General features: G+C 39.5%; 1 protein-coding gene across 7 annotated transcripts in view; it reads right to left on the bottom strand.

Annotated features, from left to right (window-relative positions):
- Nucleotides 1-17,983, bottom strand: part of rgs3a (regulator of G protein signaling 3a) — a 116,291-nt gene that overhangs the window by 22,517 nt on the left and 75,791 nt on the right. For 6 of the 7 annotated variants that reach the window (XM_086096597.1, XM_086096596.1, XM_086096593.1 and 3 more), the window contains one exon: nucleotides 7,488-8,456. In XM_086096597.1, coding sequence (XP_085952723.1) covers nucleotides 7,488-8,456 — 969 coding nt within the window. Of the gene's footprint in view, nucleotides 1-1,853; nucleotides 6,686-7,487; nucleotides 8,457-17,983 lie in introns of those variants that run through there. The other variant, XM_086096599.1, reaches the window with a different exon arrangement.

Below are 17,983 nucleotides of genomic sequence, written 5' to 3'. Positions count from 1 at the left end.
TGATGGCTCAAGGATGTTGTGAGGAAACACTCAACACAAACAAGACGCTGAAATCTCGGAAAAAAAAGGCGCTCTTCTGGGAAAAACGAGCCGGGATCAGACGTAAAGCATTAAACGGGGAATGTTGTGAACCACAGATGCCCCACTAATGCACCTGCGCATTAAAAGGTTAAACTTCCACTGGTTGTAAACAACACGTAGCGGTCACGGAACTTCTGAGTGCTTAGTGTCAGTTTAGAGTAAGATTTACTAGTCTAGTAAAATCTGAGGATGTGGGTTCAGATCTGGGCTCTGACTTGCCTTGTTTACATGTTCTCTAGGGTAGTAGGTTATCTGAAGACCCTAATTTATCCATGGTTCCCTTTGTTTAGTGACCCGCCTCTCACCCAAAATCCGCGGGCAAAGGCTCGAGATCACACGCAACCCAACCCTTTTCACACTGCACTTAGCAGCCGTCATACCGATTCATTGTGTATGTGGTGGGGGGCGGGGACCACAGAATGGAGCGCTGTTGGGTGGCACGGTGTGGCAGAAGCCAGGTGCCTCGAATTGGAAAATGTTCTATTCCAGAGGCGGCGTGATTTTATGACTCCGATTGGAGAGGAGCGAAGGAGGACACGAAAGCCTAATGAGCCAAAAAAAAAACAAATCAACAAAATCCAAATTTTGGGACAATTTTCCACAAATTCTTACGATGTCAAATTTTCCGACAGAATTCTGATATATGTTTGATATCTGGCTAAATTATCTGAAACCTGCAAGATTGAAGTCAGGGCAGAACTCCTATTAAGACGTCAAACGGTGATGAATAACATCCCCTCTTGTGTACCTTTGCGTCTTAATTGCTCTCTTGACCCAAGCCACTTCCTGTGAGAACATCATGTGTTTCTTCACCTTGACTCTTGCCACCTCGTGAATACTACTGATTGCGAGTCCAACGCAGCTGCATGAAAATGATTCATAAATCAAGCACGATGATCTCCATGTTTGTTTGACGCAGATGAAAAGTCATCGAGAGGATAGACTTACGGTCGAATTAGAACCTTCATAGTCATTACACAATGTACACTTTGATGCAATGGCAGCAGTGGTTGAGTCAGTGACAAAACATTTGACATCTTTCATTGCAGTCTATCAGTCTAATGACACTATAACTGCTTTATTGTCAACCAGACTACAGATTGACCCATGCTAACGCCATGGCAACCGGCGCTGTACACAACCACACACGCACATGACGCAGCTATGAGCACGAGGCCGTCTGGATCGTCTCCTGCAGAAGGTAAACATCATCAAGGAGAAGTCTTCGTTATGGCCGATGCTGCATAAGCTTTACCAAAATAAGACGGTCAGACAACGTCAGGGTAGTAAGCAGCAACACATCAATCAGGCTCTTACGTAAGTTTTGACGGGAGCTTTGTTTAACCTAAGTCTGATATACTAAAATTCAATGACATCAGGAAGTTGTGTTTTGTTCTAAAATATGGGGTGTCTATTAACGTAAAAAAAATACATATATCTATATATCTATATATATACACATTCAAATCAATTTAATTCCAAATAAAATGAAATTCAAAACAGTTGCAATTTGTATTTAAAAAAAATAAAGAGTTTCAGTTCCATTCAAAATGAAAGGAAAAATAACAACGTGAGTAATATTACTTGTCCAGTTTTATCTTCCAGTGCCATAAAGTGAAAAGGGAAAAGTTCCAAAACTGGTAGAGCACACTTAAGATGTTTACTGGGAAAGACAGTCGGTGATTTAATTTATTGCAAGCTGTAAAGTTAAACACCATAAATGGCCAAGCTGCAAAGCTTGGCCATTTATTGAGTTTGTTCCAGTTTTTGCCAATAGACCCAGCTCGCAGGACACTGTGTTGAATGTCCGCAGAGTTTGTTCCTGTCCGTAAATATTTACCCGTACGCATTTAGTCATTTTGTGCTGCCCCGCATTGATTTGAACTTTTGTCCCGTGCAGGCCTTCTAAGTAAACAACATGCGATTCTGGTGATTCAATTGATTAAACGACTGTTGCAGAACGTGCAGTTAGTGACAAATACGACACCCTGACTTGTTTTGTTTTTTATTTCCATCTAGACCAAACAACATTAACACTCATCATCAGCAGATATTTCAACACTGTTTCCATAAACGTCCAATGAATTGATGGTTGAAGTCTATTTTCAGCTACGCTCACGTGCAGTAGTGTGACTTGCACAAACCGTGTGGCACATTAATCGCAACAGCACGTTTGTCTTTGTAGAGCTTAGCTGCGGTGCTTTACCCAAAAAGGGCACTTTGTTTACCGATAATTTTGTCCACGGGCTCCAGATTAGTTTCTAGTAATTGGTCATGGCATGGCAGGGTTGGGGGTCAGGATTAGGGTTAGGGTCTTTAGCTATAATATAATAATGGGACTCTACGGAATGTTGTGGGGAAAAAAAGGTTATTATTCTTATTACTATGTTATTATGTTATTACTAGGTTATTACAAGTGTATTATTAGGTTATTATTAATGCATGCTATTATTAAACTGCAAATGTTTGTCCATGTTAATTTAACCAAGGTACTCACCACTTTCAAATAAACACTGTGTACTACTGTCTGTATTTGCGTAAATACAGTAACTTTCTCTGGCCACTATTTGAGGACATGACTTTCTTAGTATTTTGACTCCAATATTTGGACAAAATGCAAAAGGTGGGATGAAATGTCGACACCCTCCAAATGAACTGCAGTGCTACAAAACAAGCAGGAAGTATTCTTCCAGTATATTTGCTCAGCACTCCACTCATCCTGTGTCATACTCATGCAGTACGCAACTTAACAAACGTAACTTACAGTATGCCCACTTGTGTTCCGCCCACTTGCGTGGACTCTTGACAACGACGCAAGGGACTGTAAGTCGCCCTGAACGACGCTGTAACTGTTTCCATTGCACGTCTGCCGAGACAGACGGTATTTACACGCATTTCAAACAAACATTTTACAGCCCATAAACAAAATGTTTACAGGCCGTGCTAAGACGTGTCTCCGCTAAGGTCTCAGTGAGTGCAGCGTCTTCATCAACAGGGAGACAAATGGAAGCGTGTGTAAATTTGGGGGTGGAATTGGTGGGTTGTGATGTGAATTAAACGTTGCTGCAAATATCCCACAAAATGTCTTATTAACATGGAGGCATTCAAAACTATAACGAAACGATATGCAGCATCTTCGGTGGAAATCAGAGCGACACTATTCCTCTCGATCTGCTCTCTGTCCACTCCTGCTGTCAAAGAGAGCAGAGAGACGGTACAGGCACAGAGATGGCACTCGTTCCGTGGGACATAAATCAAAACCAAAGCCAAATTTGGGGCCTCGTCTGATTTATTAATTGTACACAATTTACAAAAAGGGTGAGTCATTGGAACTTTAACGTTCAGTACTGGATTTGGGAAAGGAAAACTTTCATAGCAACGTGTTCTCACAATAATTTATTAGGAAAGTATAATAGAGGTTAAGCAATCTATTTTTGTTTAACCTAAATGGCTCTTTATATTTTTTAAACGTGTGAAAGTGCAACATCCTGTACAAACGAATCCCTCTTTTTGAGTCCTGCCTCAACATATTTTTAAAATCTTTTGTGTTTTAAAAATTTCAATTACAATTTCAAAAACTGTTAGGGCAAATAATAAATATTTTTTTATTCATAGTTTAAAAAAAATGCAGTTTAAAAAAGAAAAGTTCTACTAATTACACTACATTATTTTGTTTAAAATCATACTAAAATGTCACATTATTGCGTGTACAGTAGCAATAACTACCCGGTCATTGCAAAAAAACTAAACAAAAGTTATTATTTTTTGATTATTATTACTTTTTTACTTTAATTATTACTTTGATAATACTTGGATTTTTATCACTTTAGTCATAGCTATAAGCTTAACAATTACTTTAGTATTACTTTAACTGTTGTTATTTGAATAGTGTAATTCATGACTGTGATTTTGCTGTAAGTACAATTATTATGACTTTAATTTTTATTATTGTATTGCTGTATTTACTTTCATTATGTAATTACTTTAATCACTTTTATTCCTATAGCAAATATTTCTTATTAATTCATCGCTTTATCATTTCTTTAATATCCCTTGGATAGTCATTTTATTATTTGATTAATTATTTTATCATTTTAAAAATAATAATAATACTAAAATAATTACTATTACTTTACTGCCATTATTTAGTATTTAGCTATTTTTTTATTACTTGAATTATCACTTTAATAACACTCAAATTTTAATTGATTTATTTATTACTTTAATATCACTTGAATTGTGACCACAGTGGCTTTACTCTGTTCTTAATCAATGACTTTATCACTTTAATTGCTATTGCTTTGATAATTTCTTTAATTATTATTGGGTTTTTACTTTGATATTTTATTTGATTATTATTTGGTTTTTACACTTTTTTGATCACCACCTTGTTTCCATTATAAAAGTGACACCTACTACCACTACTACAAATACTACATGAACAAAAAAAATGCATGCCATATTGTTGTGATTGTACATTTTTGGCTATACATATGCAGGCAAACTGCAAAAAAGTATAAACACTTCACAATTACTCTGTGTCACTGTGTGTGTGTGTGAAGGTGGCAGATGACATTAAATAGTGCAAACGCACTCCTCAAATGAGATGGCCGTGACGCCAACGGGGGTGGTCCAGTTGGCCTCGACTAAGGCAGGACCAATAGTCTGGGGCCGCGCGGGAGGCACCGCCGCCGCCGCTGCTGCTTGCCCACACTCGCATATTTACAATCTCAATGCCATTTAAGGATGCCAAATGTGCTGACGGCCCAGCTGCAAGAGCGGCCAGATAAGGAGGAGTCCCTGCCTTTGACTAATCCGAAAGTGATGGAGTGCCCTCCACATAACGAGCTATCTTTCTTGTCATATGCAGGCATTTAAGAGTAACAGGTTTGAATAAAAAACATATCATGTAGAGATAAAGAGCTCTCAACAACAACTCGGGGGATGTTGTAGAATATACTATCAGAATCAAAACACAAAAGCCCAAAAAAATCTTAGATCCCAAACAAAAAGATGATGTGATGCATGCTGCCCTCTGCTGGACAACTAGTGATACTGCTCTTGTACCACAGCATTTGTAGCAAGGAGCCCCCAGGAGAACTGAACGCAGACTACAGGGAGTACTCGTCTACGACGGAGTCCCGTTCCTATGGCGGCAACACATGTGTAAGTAATTCATTACGCACCGTTGGTAACTTTAAATTAGATTTCCATATTCAGTTGAGCCAAAATTATGAATTAAAGTATATTTTTAATTGTTAGATGGCTATAAAAGAAACAAGAAAGCATTATGATTTTTTTAGTCTTGGGACTTTTTGTTCTAGAGTGAAACAAACAGTGCCACTTGGTCTTTCCCAACATGCACTTGCGCCCTGTGGCCGCTTGATGTCACTCTTTTTAAAGAATTTAGTCAACATGAAGTACAACTGACAGATTGAAAAATGGTTACATATTGGATATGTTCAGTGTAAACTGAGCATTGTGTGCTGGATATCGTCAAGGCTCTACTGGTGTACCTAATAAAGTAGCAACTGTGTGTTGAATATTTCTCAATGTTTTGTGTGCAGGTCCAGGAAGATTTGGATTATATTTAAGGTCAGGTTGAGGTCATGACTATGCGCTTGGCTGCAACAGGCTCAGGAAGGCATTATGTTAATGACGCATCCCTGCCACTGTAGCAGCACCAGAATGTGTGTGTGTGTGTCTTGTCACACAGCCTTATCTGCATTTAAGAGGTAAAACTCAGAGTGATTAGACGGTCATGACGATGCTTAGCGTGTCAGATGGAAAAGGTATCAGGAAGTTCATAGACTTGTGACTAAACTCTTGACTGCTTGAGCGCTCGAGATGCCAAAGGCTCAGGAATGTGTTTCGTCAATGAGGCCTCTCCATAACTATAGGTAAACAAGGACGTGTGTTTGTGTTTCATTTTGCTCGTGCGTACATTAGGATAAATTCACGAGTGTTTGATGCTTCAGATGTGAAGGGCTCAGGAATGTGTTTTGTCAATACGCATCCCCACTATTGAACGAATAAAAGAATGCGTGTATGTTTAGTTATGTGTGTACATACATTTTAGATTAGGGTATAGGTCAATGTGAGATTTGTCTGAAAAGTTCCAGGACCGGAGTCACAAACGATTTTAACATTTCAAATCCAAACGACAAGTTTTTCCCTTTGAAGTTATCCGCCTGGACTTCCCCCAGCCTTCTCTGTCACGCTGTAACGCACTCCTGGAATTCTTCCCGGATGCTCCAAAACCAGATTGGGTGAGAAGGCAGATTGCTCCAGCACGGTGATAATCTTCTCGGCCAGGAACTGTCAGATGCTGCTCGGGACATTGTGCCGAGGCGCGACAGCTCTCGCCTCTTCTTGCGCATTGAACGAACCATGCGCCATTGGATCTTTTGTTGACGTGTCGGTTGATGTCCAAAAACCTGGACTGTCTTGCTCTCTTTGGTCTCGGCGATGTCGGACTTTTCCACTGAAGTCTTTGGCCCTTGGTGTTTGGGTCGTACTCGAAGATCCATGACTCATCACTGGGGAGGACTTTCCCTAGCAAGTCTGGTCTCATCATCACTCATTCTGCTCATTGTTTGACGACCTAACACAGAGGATATGTACATAAAAGCATGTGGACAAAAAGTTCACTGGCTTCCGACAGCTGAGGTTGGGCTACTACAGTTAAGAGGAAAACTTTTCTTAGCGTTTGGGTTTGAAATATATTTTGTGACATCCGTTCTGCAACTTTTCTCTTGTAATCATCTCCACAGCAACAGGAAAACAAGGATGAGTGTGTGCAGTCATGCTCAAGCCAAATCACCCCCCCCCCCAAAAAAAAAAACCCCATGAAGATTTTAACCATTTTGATTAACTCACAGCCATTTTTACTAAAGCAACTCCCTTTCGTTCCTGGCTGTTTTACTGGATTTTGACTGATTTTGCAAGGCCCACAGAATAATATGTTCTATTGCTATAAAAACGTGGAACCAACATAAAGATTAGAGTCTCTTCTTTTATTAGGGAAAAAAGCATATTTGTTTTGCAGCAATTAGCATTAGAATATAGCTAAATTTCATTGATATTCACATTCTTGGTGAAAACACTGTCGAAAAGAGCTTGTTGCAACATGGCCCTGGTTGATCTCTTATACACTGCTGCCACCTGCTGGCCGTTTTTGTAATAACTACCATTGCTTTAAGCCCCCTCTTCATGTTAGAAGCTAAGTCAAAAAACAAACAAAAGTATATGAATACGTTTTTAGGAATGAAGGAGAAAGTATTTAAAAAACGTATTTATACGTTTTTGGGATTGAATGAGTTAAAATCGAAATCTGTTTGGTTAAACCCACTTGGTGATTTGGCATGGGACGTCCCCCTTCCAAGCCTAAGGGTGCTTGCGCTTACCTTCCTCCCTGAGAAGAGCATGCACAGCTGATGCATGGAGCCTCCGTTCTTGGTGAGCTCTTTCTTCAAGGTCTTGGGCGAGGGCAGCGTCCAGCCGCCCTTGTGGCACCCGCCGGCCGTCTCCAAGCAGTTGATGGCGTTGTCGGAGGTGAAGCAGGGCGTGCGCGGGTCCTGCAGCAGGCTGCCTTCGCTGTGGGTGCGCCGGCGCAGCGAGTTCTGCACGCTGAGGCCCCCGCCGCCGTGCTTCTCGCAGGTGGCGGCCTCCACCATGGAGCGCCGCTTGCTGTCGCTGCGCTGCAAGTAGGCGTCGTCGCTGTCGTCCTCCTCTGAGTCATCGTCGTCCTCCTCATCGTCTTCATCCTCCTCCTCCTCCTCCTCCTCGTCGTATTCTTCTTCGTCTGTGTTGGGCGAGGAGAGGGCATCGGCGCTGAAGGAGCGGTCCAGGCGCAGCTCGGGGATGACGAATGAGGACGAGGAGGACGACGGAGGTGCGTTTGTGTCTGGCGGCTCGGAAGCGTTGTCCTCGTCTGCGTTTGAAACCAGCAGGTGGAGGTGAACTTCCTCTTCCTCTTGCTCTGCTAACTCCTCCAACTCGCTCATCCTGCTCACACTCTCCTCTTCCTCATACTCTCCCTCTCTTTGGCTGCCCTCTCGCCAGATCTCCATCTCGTGTCCGTCCAAGCTCTTCCAATCCTCGCCCTCGGTGGAAGGCGGAGGCGTGGGCGGCACCTTGTGGCGCTCCTCCGACCCGCCCAGCCTACCGAGGGGCAGGTAGACCTCATTTAGAGGGCTGAGGGGCTCCGAGGGGTGAGGGCTGCTCAGGGTCATGGGTTCAGAGGGGCTGGACGGATACAGACTGCTCTCCTCCCCCTCAGAACTGCGGGGCGGCAGGTGGAGGCACACGCCCCCTCTGTCCACTCCGACTCCGCCCAGCTCACAAGAGGGCGCGTCCACCTTTGGCTCCAACATCTGGACAGACACACAAGAGGAGAACATGCACATTAGAAATCACTATTTGCATCTGATGCATGTGCCACATACACAAATATGCAACTTGGTGATGAAGTGCTGCTTATACGAGTGAAAATCCTGTACAACTGATGTTTTAAGTGTTGCTACTTCTTATTACTACCTATTACTATGAAAGATGGGGGAGTAAAGATACTAGGCAAGGCAAGGTAAGTTCATTTCTATAGCGCATTTCATACACAAGGCAACTCAACGTGCTTTACACAAGGAAAGACAACACCTATAAGCTAGTTAGCAACATTCAGAAGCAAAAAAGAGAAAACAAAAGTAGGTTACAACATTTACTAAACAATGGTAAAACATTCGACAGCAAACTTTTAAAACTTTTAAAAGCATTTACACTCAGGGCTGACTTGTTGGTAGCTTATTCCATTTGTGTGCAGCATAACAGCTAAATGCAGCTTCACCATGTTTACTTTGAACTCTGGGTATCAGCATTGGGCAAATACCCGGCCTTATTTTAAGGTTTCGGTACTCGCAATGGCGGAACTATAAATTAGAAATTTGAAGAACAGAAATTTGCCATTAACATTATGCAATTTTAATGAAATATGCTACTTTGGGCTATTGCTTTTTGGGGGGTATTTTATGTATCCAAATTACTTGTCGTATTATTACTTGGTATCAGAGAATACTCAAGAGGTGAGTACTCTAGAATATTAAAATAGATTATAACAGAAATTAGTTAAAAAAAAAGAAGTCCCCTGTCTTAGATCGTGTTTATTATTATTATTATTATTTAAGCACTTTTCAATCCTTGGAAAAGCCATCTTTTTCAATGAATTTAATTGTTTTAATATGGAGACTTTTAACACTATATTATGTGTCATGTTTTTTTTTTTCATTCATTCATTTATTTGTTTTTGAGCAGAACGAAACAAAACATCTCATGTACATACAATAAGCCATTCAAATATACAAATGCAGCAATAATAAACCAAAAGTGATATTGGCCCAAAAAAAAGCCATGTACACACAAAAAAAAAAAAAAGCACTACATATAATGCTCATAAAAGGAGTGGGAAGAAGAAAACATATTAAATCCTGCCCCCAGCTCACATTTTTATAACACGGTATTCTACTTTAGCTTCCCAAATGGTAAAGTTAATAATGCAAATTACAGTTGGTAAACTGATTAGGAAACCTGACATATATTACATTATAGTAGATATCTAAATGACAGTCTGCATAATTTAGAGTACAATATATTTCAGGTTCACAAAAACTCATCCTGGTATTTCGGAATTCAGGTGGTGTAAAAAAATGTCTAATGCCTCTTATATGCATGTGTACTCTCAATAAGTAAAACATACATAAATAAAAATCGGACATTGTTTGGTAGGGATTTGTTAGAGGCTTTAAATGAGATTAATATGGATATGGTATTTCATTTCACAAGGTCAATAATCTTAATTAAGTTTGATTAAATAAACAGATTATAAGTGTGTACTCAAAATTCAGCCTTATGTATGATTTGTACCGCTCATTTTTGTAATATGAATAATGCATGTATGGAACATTGGTACCATAATTGTTTCTAATAATAACACTTTCTGGACTACTTCTACAGTTACCAAATATCAATACTTAGTTGTATTTACTTTTAGTTTTATTAAGTACTCCATTACTGTACTCACATATTAGTGAAAGATATAGAAAGTGCATTGGACCAGACATCATTTCATTAGCTTGTGCTTAAATTATTCAAAAATATTTCAGCTCTCAGTATGATCAAAAAAAATTACACTACCACCTCATCAGTGAAACATGGGATGCAGCAGGGTGGATTCTAAAATGTTTGCTGCATTATTATTATTTTTTATAGGGATGATTCATACACAATATTCAATACCAGGGGGGGGGGGGGGGAAGCTAACGACTCACATTATCACTGAACATTATAATTTATGTTAAAAGCAGACTTATCAATAAAAGACAAGCCTCTGGCAAAGTTATGATAGTAATAAATGGTCAGTCAGACATCATCCATCTTTTCTCTATATTTGAATGGCTGGAGTATAGCTGTAAATCAACACACCCTCAGCCAAACCCTGCAAACACACACACACACACACTCGCACCACCCATCCTTCCAAAACTCACTACTAGCGCTTTTCACCTCTCCCAGCCCACAGAACTGTCAGCGGTTGCATCTTAAAGTGCGCCAACAATGGTTCGCACCCACATGGTCGAACACGACTTTCAAGATGATAAATTTCTAATAAAAATGAATATTTAATGTTCAACACTGCTGTTGTGAAAGAAGAAAAAAAAAAACCTGCTGATGCAACGACACCACATGGTGACTTTAAGTACCTCGGCTCATTATCGTTCCAGGAAATGAGATGGCAAACAAGGCATTTTTATCTTTTAACGTGAGGGCGTTATTGCTCACTTGCTCATAATGTGCATGGTGATCAGACCAAAGCAGTGGAAGATGATCGTAACGCTGGGGAGGTCTTCAATTCTTATGTGGGATCGTTAAAATGAGTACCACAAAGCTTCCATATATTTTATGTTCAAACATTATTTGACGTGATTTGAGAAAAAATATCAAAAGTGAATTGTCAGCACGTTGGCCATTGTCCAGGAGGCAGCTGCAACTCCTACAAAGCCAGCATAGCTTTCAAAGCATTAAAATACAGTACATAAGAAAAGTGATGGGTGGCGTGAGTTAGTTGGGAGAGTGATAGCTTGCAAACCAAAATGCAGGAATAAGACTGCTTTAAAGGGGACTTATTATGAAAATTTTACTTTTTCATGGATAGTAAACAAATAGTTAGGGCTCTAGAGTGCTTACCGACCCATCAAGCGTGAATTTAAACATCTAAATCCATCTTGATAAATAAAAAAAAAAAAAAAAAAACCCGTATATATATATATATATATATATATATATATATATATATATATATATATATATATATATATATATATATATATATATATATATATATTAGTAAGTGGATACATATTTGTGTATGTTTAATTATATATATGGTTGGTTATATAGTTTTGTATAGCTGAGTGTTTTTGTGGTGGGGTGGTTTTTTTGATATTTTGTGTTTGTTTTGCTGTTTTTGGAAAATTTAAAAAACAACAACAACTACACGTAACTAAGTCAATTTTATGTTATTTGCCTTGTGTTTAAAATGTGACTATGAGCGGGGACTAATTTACGTACTTAAATTCTCCCCGTACACAGAGTTTGAATGATACAATTAGCTAGTGTGGAAGACGCTCAAGAGGCAATTTCAGGAGATAGCTGCAGTACACAATTTAAACACTATCTTCAGAAGACATTATCATGCAGAAATAGCTCCATTTCCCATGGATACGACATACCCACTATCATGTCAAGGCTAAAAGGTAAGCAGAGCTGCAATATTTTTAAATTAGACAATAATAATAATAATAATGATAATATCACATGATCGGCCCTGTCTTCCGATCATGTCGACAACACAACAATTTATGCCAAGTAAATGTAGTTATAACCAAAATAACCAATTATTTTAAAGGAGAAAGGTCATGAATGAAAGACGACAAATAAGTGATATAACCCTCCTGCAAAATACAAATACAGAACATAATTGTACATTTGTGCAAGTCAGCAGGGGCAAATACAGAGGGAAACACGGCCATGAGTTCCATCAGCATCCATTAAGATACACTTGTTATTTACTGGACTCATGAGTGGATGTATGAATTAATAAGTCTTGCGCTGAGTCGAGCGAATCAATTCTGTCTTCTGGGAGCCTCGTGAAGGGGCTCATTGTGCCGGTCGGGCTGACCCCTGATGACGCAGCGCGGTCACAAGACGCTCGGCTCTAATTGCAAAGAAGGATGTCCTCTCATGAGACTGCACAGGCTGTTTAACGCGGCATCAATAAGTTTGCCTCAAGTTACTGTTTCCGACACGCTGGTGTTGAAACGATTAATTTTTTCCTTTATCATGTATGCACTGATTAAATACTGTAAATAGAACTATGTTTTAAAAGGCTTTTAATATATTTTAAGAATTTATAACATAGCCACTTTACAGATCAATTCCACCGTTGCGAATACCAAGGCTATTTATTATAAGTTTAACAAAAATTTATGAAAAAAAATATTTAAAAAAAAATCATTAAAACATTTAAATAAAAACTAAAACTAACTAAAACTATATTTTATGTTTACAAAACTAATTAAAACTAACTATGATTATAGTGAAAATGTCCTTCGTTTTAGTCTTTTGCTTATTATATTAACCGGAATAAAGACGTTTGAAAGTGTGTCACACAAAAGTGATGTCATCTCGCAGGAGCCAATAGAAAAGCACCTTCAGAGGACGTCTTTCCTAGGCAACCAAATTTGCCTGCTTGACTTTTGGCTCCAACGGCTCGGCTCGCCTGCTTTTTCATTTAACTCAGCCGAAATGTAACGCTAGGTAAAAAATGTGTTTTAACCATGGTGTTTATTAAATATTGTGCACAAGTAATACACATAAAAAAAGACAACTAATACTGAAACTAAAACAAAACTAAAACTAATAAAAACTAACAGAACCAAAGAAAACTCAAAATGAAATAAAAACTAACCAAAATGAAAATCCAAAAACTATAATAACCCTGGAATAAATACCGATACCTTGAAATAAGGCTGGATATTGACCCGATACATGGTGTTGGTACTCGCCCATCCCGACAAAAAACAATAATAAAATAGTTAACTTGAGAGGCAATTTGATTATTTAACATTTTGTATGCAATACATTCACATTTAGATATAACTAAAAGAAATGCTACCATTCCCAGTGCTACTTTATAGTTTTTGGCAGGTTTTCCCTTTTTGGCGTTGAATCTTTTTAGTGTTTCGACCTCATAAGTTTACATTACCGCTTTATTTATTACGAGTCGTACCCCCGTTCTCTCTAATGTTTGCACAGCACTGCGGTCAGCTCAGGTTGTTTTAATACAAGCTCATGTAAATCAATTTGATTCGATGCCGCGTCCTGCCAGCAGACCACATAAATAACACAACGCCCGATCGCCACGATCATGCCCTAAAATGTTCACTTATTCGCCCGACAGCGACTGTGATTTAACAGGTAGGAAGGAATGTTTGGAGTTGGAAGCCATGCGCTGTCAAGCGGAAATGTGAAGACTCACTTGTGTAGAAGTCAAACGGGTTTGTTTAAAGGAAAGAAAAGCCTTAATGAGTCTGAGAGTGTGTCTGCTTGGGAGGCAATGTGATGATTTTAATGAATAACAAAAGCCAAATGATGATTGTATGCATTGCTGACGTGTCTCTTATTGTTACTCGCAAAAGAGAAGCGTAAGCAGATGTTTTTTTTCCCCCCCAGCTTCCTGTTTCGCTTTAAGGTGATCCAGATCTTTCTTCCTCCTCAGCGCTCTACTTAAAGCCCCCCTTGTGACCACACTTAAAGGCTACATAGTGATGTTACAAGTGATGCATGGAGATGTATATTAACAATGAAGTGCACTCGCAGGAAAAAAAGAACAAAAGGTTCCTCCAGGGGAATTCAAGCAAGGCAATCGTTCCATTACATTCACTGCTTTTTTTTTTTCTTAGTTGAAATGATGACCACGATGATGTAGCCCCAGCTCCAATTTCGTTTCATACTGTATGCGTAGCATAAATGTTCTCCAAAAATAGATTTGTGTGTGTGTGAGATCTCACGCATTGCAGTAAGCAATACAACGAAGTGATCCGTCAACAATGTGATATTTACATTTTCCTCTCTCACCTCACCGACCTTCACCTTTTGTCATATCCTCACTACAGAGGCTGTGACTGTTGAAGTCATGGCCGGAGACACAATGGAGCCACCTGTCAGAAACACTTGTACCCTCTCACACATTCTCAACACTGGACTCACATAAAACATAAGACCAAGTCACGCAAGCTCCGTGTGAAAGCTTCCTTTTTAAAATCGACAGTTCACATTTGGCATTCATTTTCAAAACTACCTTTTCACTGACTATTTGGTGCGGAAACCTTTATGGAAAAACTTGCCGGTTTGCGATTTTTTTGTAATATGGCAAAATATGGAAGCATGAAAGTGCTTAATGTGGAGTAAACAGTTGGACTGGGCCATGTTGGTTGAATGTACTGATTAAGTGGTTCAAACATACTGCAAAGTTGTTTGAGCGTATTGATAAAGTCATTCGAACGTATAACAAAGTCATTCGAACGTATTGATAAAGTCGACGATTTTGAACATTTCCATTTTTGATAATTCCCCAATGCAACGCAATGCAAATGCTCCCTTTATATAATGTATAAAGGAAGCATTTCACCATATATGGTGAAAACAAACAGCGGATTGTATTGCTTTTGCCTTTGACTATCATACAAATCAGACAGATTGCGATAGTAGCCAAATGACATTTCATCACATTTTAAAATCAAAAATAATCCTGACAAATCCAATTGGAAGGATCCAAAGTTCAAAGATTTTCAATGAGTGGAAAACTTAATTTCACAGAGTAAAACCACCATTTTGACTTGTGATGTAAGCTTGAAATTGTCAATCGTGTTCATAGTTCCTTGAGACAATCGAATAAGCTATTGTCGGCCGAAAATACAACAAGATGGTTGCCCGCTAAACCAACAAACAGGCAGCAGGGAGTGCGGCACATTCACGTCCTCCTTTCTGAACCCTCCGACTCGCTCATCCAACCACAAATCCAAGAGCAGCTCGTTATGTTTTGATTGGCAGTCACCAGGAGTTTACAGATAAGATGGCTGCTGCTTTGGCTCATAAACGTTTCGTCAAACTAAACAAAGCATCAAAACTGGTGGAATCTATCAATCAACGTACTTACGACCTCCAGTTCCTGTTGTCGATGCTTGATGGTTTTGGGTCAGTAAACACACAAGCGTTTAACCATTGCAAAGCTAGCGGACTACGAAGCAGAAGACTTTCCAACGAGCACAGGCTGAGCGACAGAACGTTTGGGACTCAACACCATCGATGTTACTCCTTCTCATCAAATGTTCATTGTTTTACATCCGACTTGCCACTAAAACAAAGAATAAGAGAGATGAATAGTTGTAGAAGAAAAAAATACTAAATAAGCTAGGCTAACTGCTAGCTTTGGGGTCTGGCTGACACTGATCAGAAGGCAGGGGGTAGAGGGTTGCTCAAATGCGGTGTGCGCACCCCGCTTAAGAAAGCACTTAATGTCTGCTTCTTTTTTTCTTTTTCTTTTTTTTAAATCAGTACAAGTTGTCAGGGATTAATTACAAGTGAACCACTGGCTGGAGAGCCCGTAGATGAACGGCATACTCAACAACGACATCATGGAAGAGGTCAATGAGACGGTTATAAAACATAGAGGGGTTGCACTTTTATGTTGACGGACTATTAAGAGGATGAAGGTCTTCCTACAAACTCAAACACTCGGGGTAATGATCCGCTGTTGCACCTTCGGAAAGCGATCTGGAAACACGGGTCAGGCTGAGTCCTTTAGGAAATGATGACGCTCATCACGGGCCGCAATGACCCAGGTAGAGTAACGTCACTATAAAGGCTGCCACGAACAATTTTCCTAATTGACTAATCATTGATTATTTTTGTATTTAGTCGACTAATCGGATCATATGTAAATTTCAACTTATTGCACTAGCAAGCAGCTGCTCACATAAAACATCACGAGCTTCAAGCGTGACGTGTTTAAGGTATATGTGCAAATTAAAAATAAAGACAATTAGCATAACATGATAATACATTCCACTTTTAAAATAGCTTGTACCATCATTGCTGACATGTTTATAAATGATGGTGTCAATTAAATTGAAGGCTAAAGAACTATAACCTAGTGCTATACAGTAAGATATTAGCGTAACCACATTTTCTATTCAAACATGTCATTGTTGTTATAACAATATATCAAACATAACCTGTGTGTGCTAATGAAAACATTAGCAACTAGCTGGTCAAATAGCTTCCTGAGACAACTGGCCCTCTTCATCACAAATGAAAATCAGCTTTCTTTTTAGATGCTCGTATATCATCGTCATGCTGTTATTATAGGCAAGCTCTGTCTCGCAGGTTTTTCCTCATATCCTTCTTTAGTATTTTTACTGAAATGCTCCCAAACTTTCAGGCTCTGTTGCCAACGCTGGTTAACCATAATGCTATTTACGATTACTCCTAGTAAGCATGTGTGTCGAAGACATGCCGATTTTGAATGTCAACGTGATTGTGACTAGTTTGATTTAATTTTTGAATTTCTAATCTTTTCTAATAAATCATTTCTCAACTATTATTATTTTTTTTTTAACATGACCCATCGGGAAAGTTTGTCTCCCGTCACCAGTTTCACCAATTGACGCAAAATTTGGTGGACATTTTTATCTTCGTGGGATGCTAGGAACCGTGCCCGAAATTTAACAGCAAGTCAGAAGCTTTGGTTTGAAGCAGCCATTTTGGGTGAATTCCTAAACTCATGCCGACGCACTCCAAGAAGGGAATTCATCCACATGAGCCACAATCGTAAGCAGATATTTTAGACAGGCGGGTGACAGCAACTTCATTTTCAAGAATGGTGTCAAAGTTTGATAGTAGTTTTGAGGATTTGCCATGTAAAAAGAGGGCACAACTTTCTAAATAGGCTATAGGTATTTTTGTCATTGTTATCAAAATTCTTAACATATGGCCAGTGCTCCCTTATGAGTGAATATTGTCAATATCCAAGCAGTATTCCTTATGATTTTCTGATGGTCAAACACTTGCAATAAAAATAGAACTATAGGGGCACACACGCACACGCAGTCATGGACAGTCACTCAGGGACAATCGTGTGACCTTTGTCCCAGTTACCATGACAATGAGAGACCTATCCTTGGGGAACAGCTGCGCTCTACTGTGCCGCCTCCAAATGTTACATCCCCACCTATGAACTCTGTCATCCCACTTCTTTCCCCTCAATTCATAGCGAGGCACCTCCAGTGTTGCCTTTAATTTCCTGTGGTTGTTTTCGAGTAAAGCACAGTATTAAGGGCGCATCGGCACTGGTCCTCTTCCTTTCACTTTACTTACAGCAACATTAATGCTTTAATGTAGCCACATGTCAAATCTGTACGCAGTCTCAATAAATCTGACTCAACTCAATTAGCAAAGCGGTAAGAAATACAGCCCACTGCCAAACATGCGTTCTCCTTCCATTTCCTCTCAGCCGTTACGGTTGCCTGCGTGCAGTCCCTCACTCTCATACTCCCCCTTCCACCCCCACAACTCCCAGCTGGACTTGCACAACAGCAAGTTGGCTGTCGGGATGTTTAGATTTGATTCCAACAACACAATCTGCATGTTAAGTCATTTTTGATGGGCAACAGGGGCATGGAAGATCAGAGTTATATCTCTCTAGATATTCCAGTGGGCTGACTTGCAATGCAAGGTATGGAAGATAAAGTGAGTCTTTAATGGTTGAAAAGAGATCAATGGTATCAGAAGT

This window comes from Leptonotus elevatus, chromosome 15 (assembly GCF_054856555.1).
Source record: "Leptonotus elevatus isolate MCC_2025b chromosome 15, RoL_Lele_1.0, whole genome shotgun sequence".
Lineage (NCBI taxonomy): Eukaryota > Metazoa > Chordata > Actinopteri > Syngnathiformes > Syngnathidae > Leptonotus > Leptonotus elevatus.
Note: the sequence above shows the minus strand (reverse complement) of the source record. Positions and strands in the feature narration are given on the sequence as shown.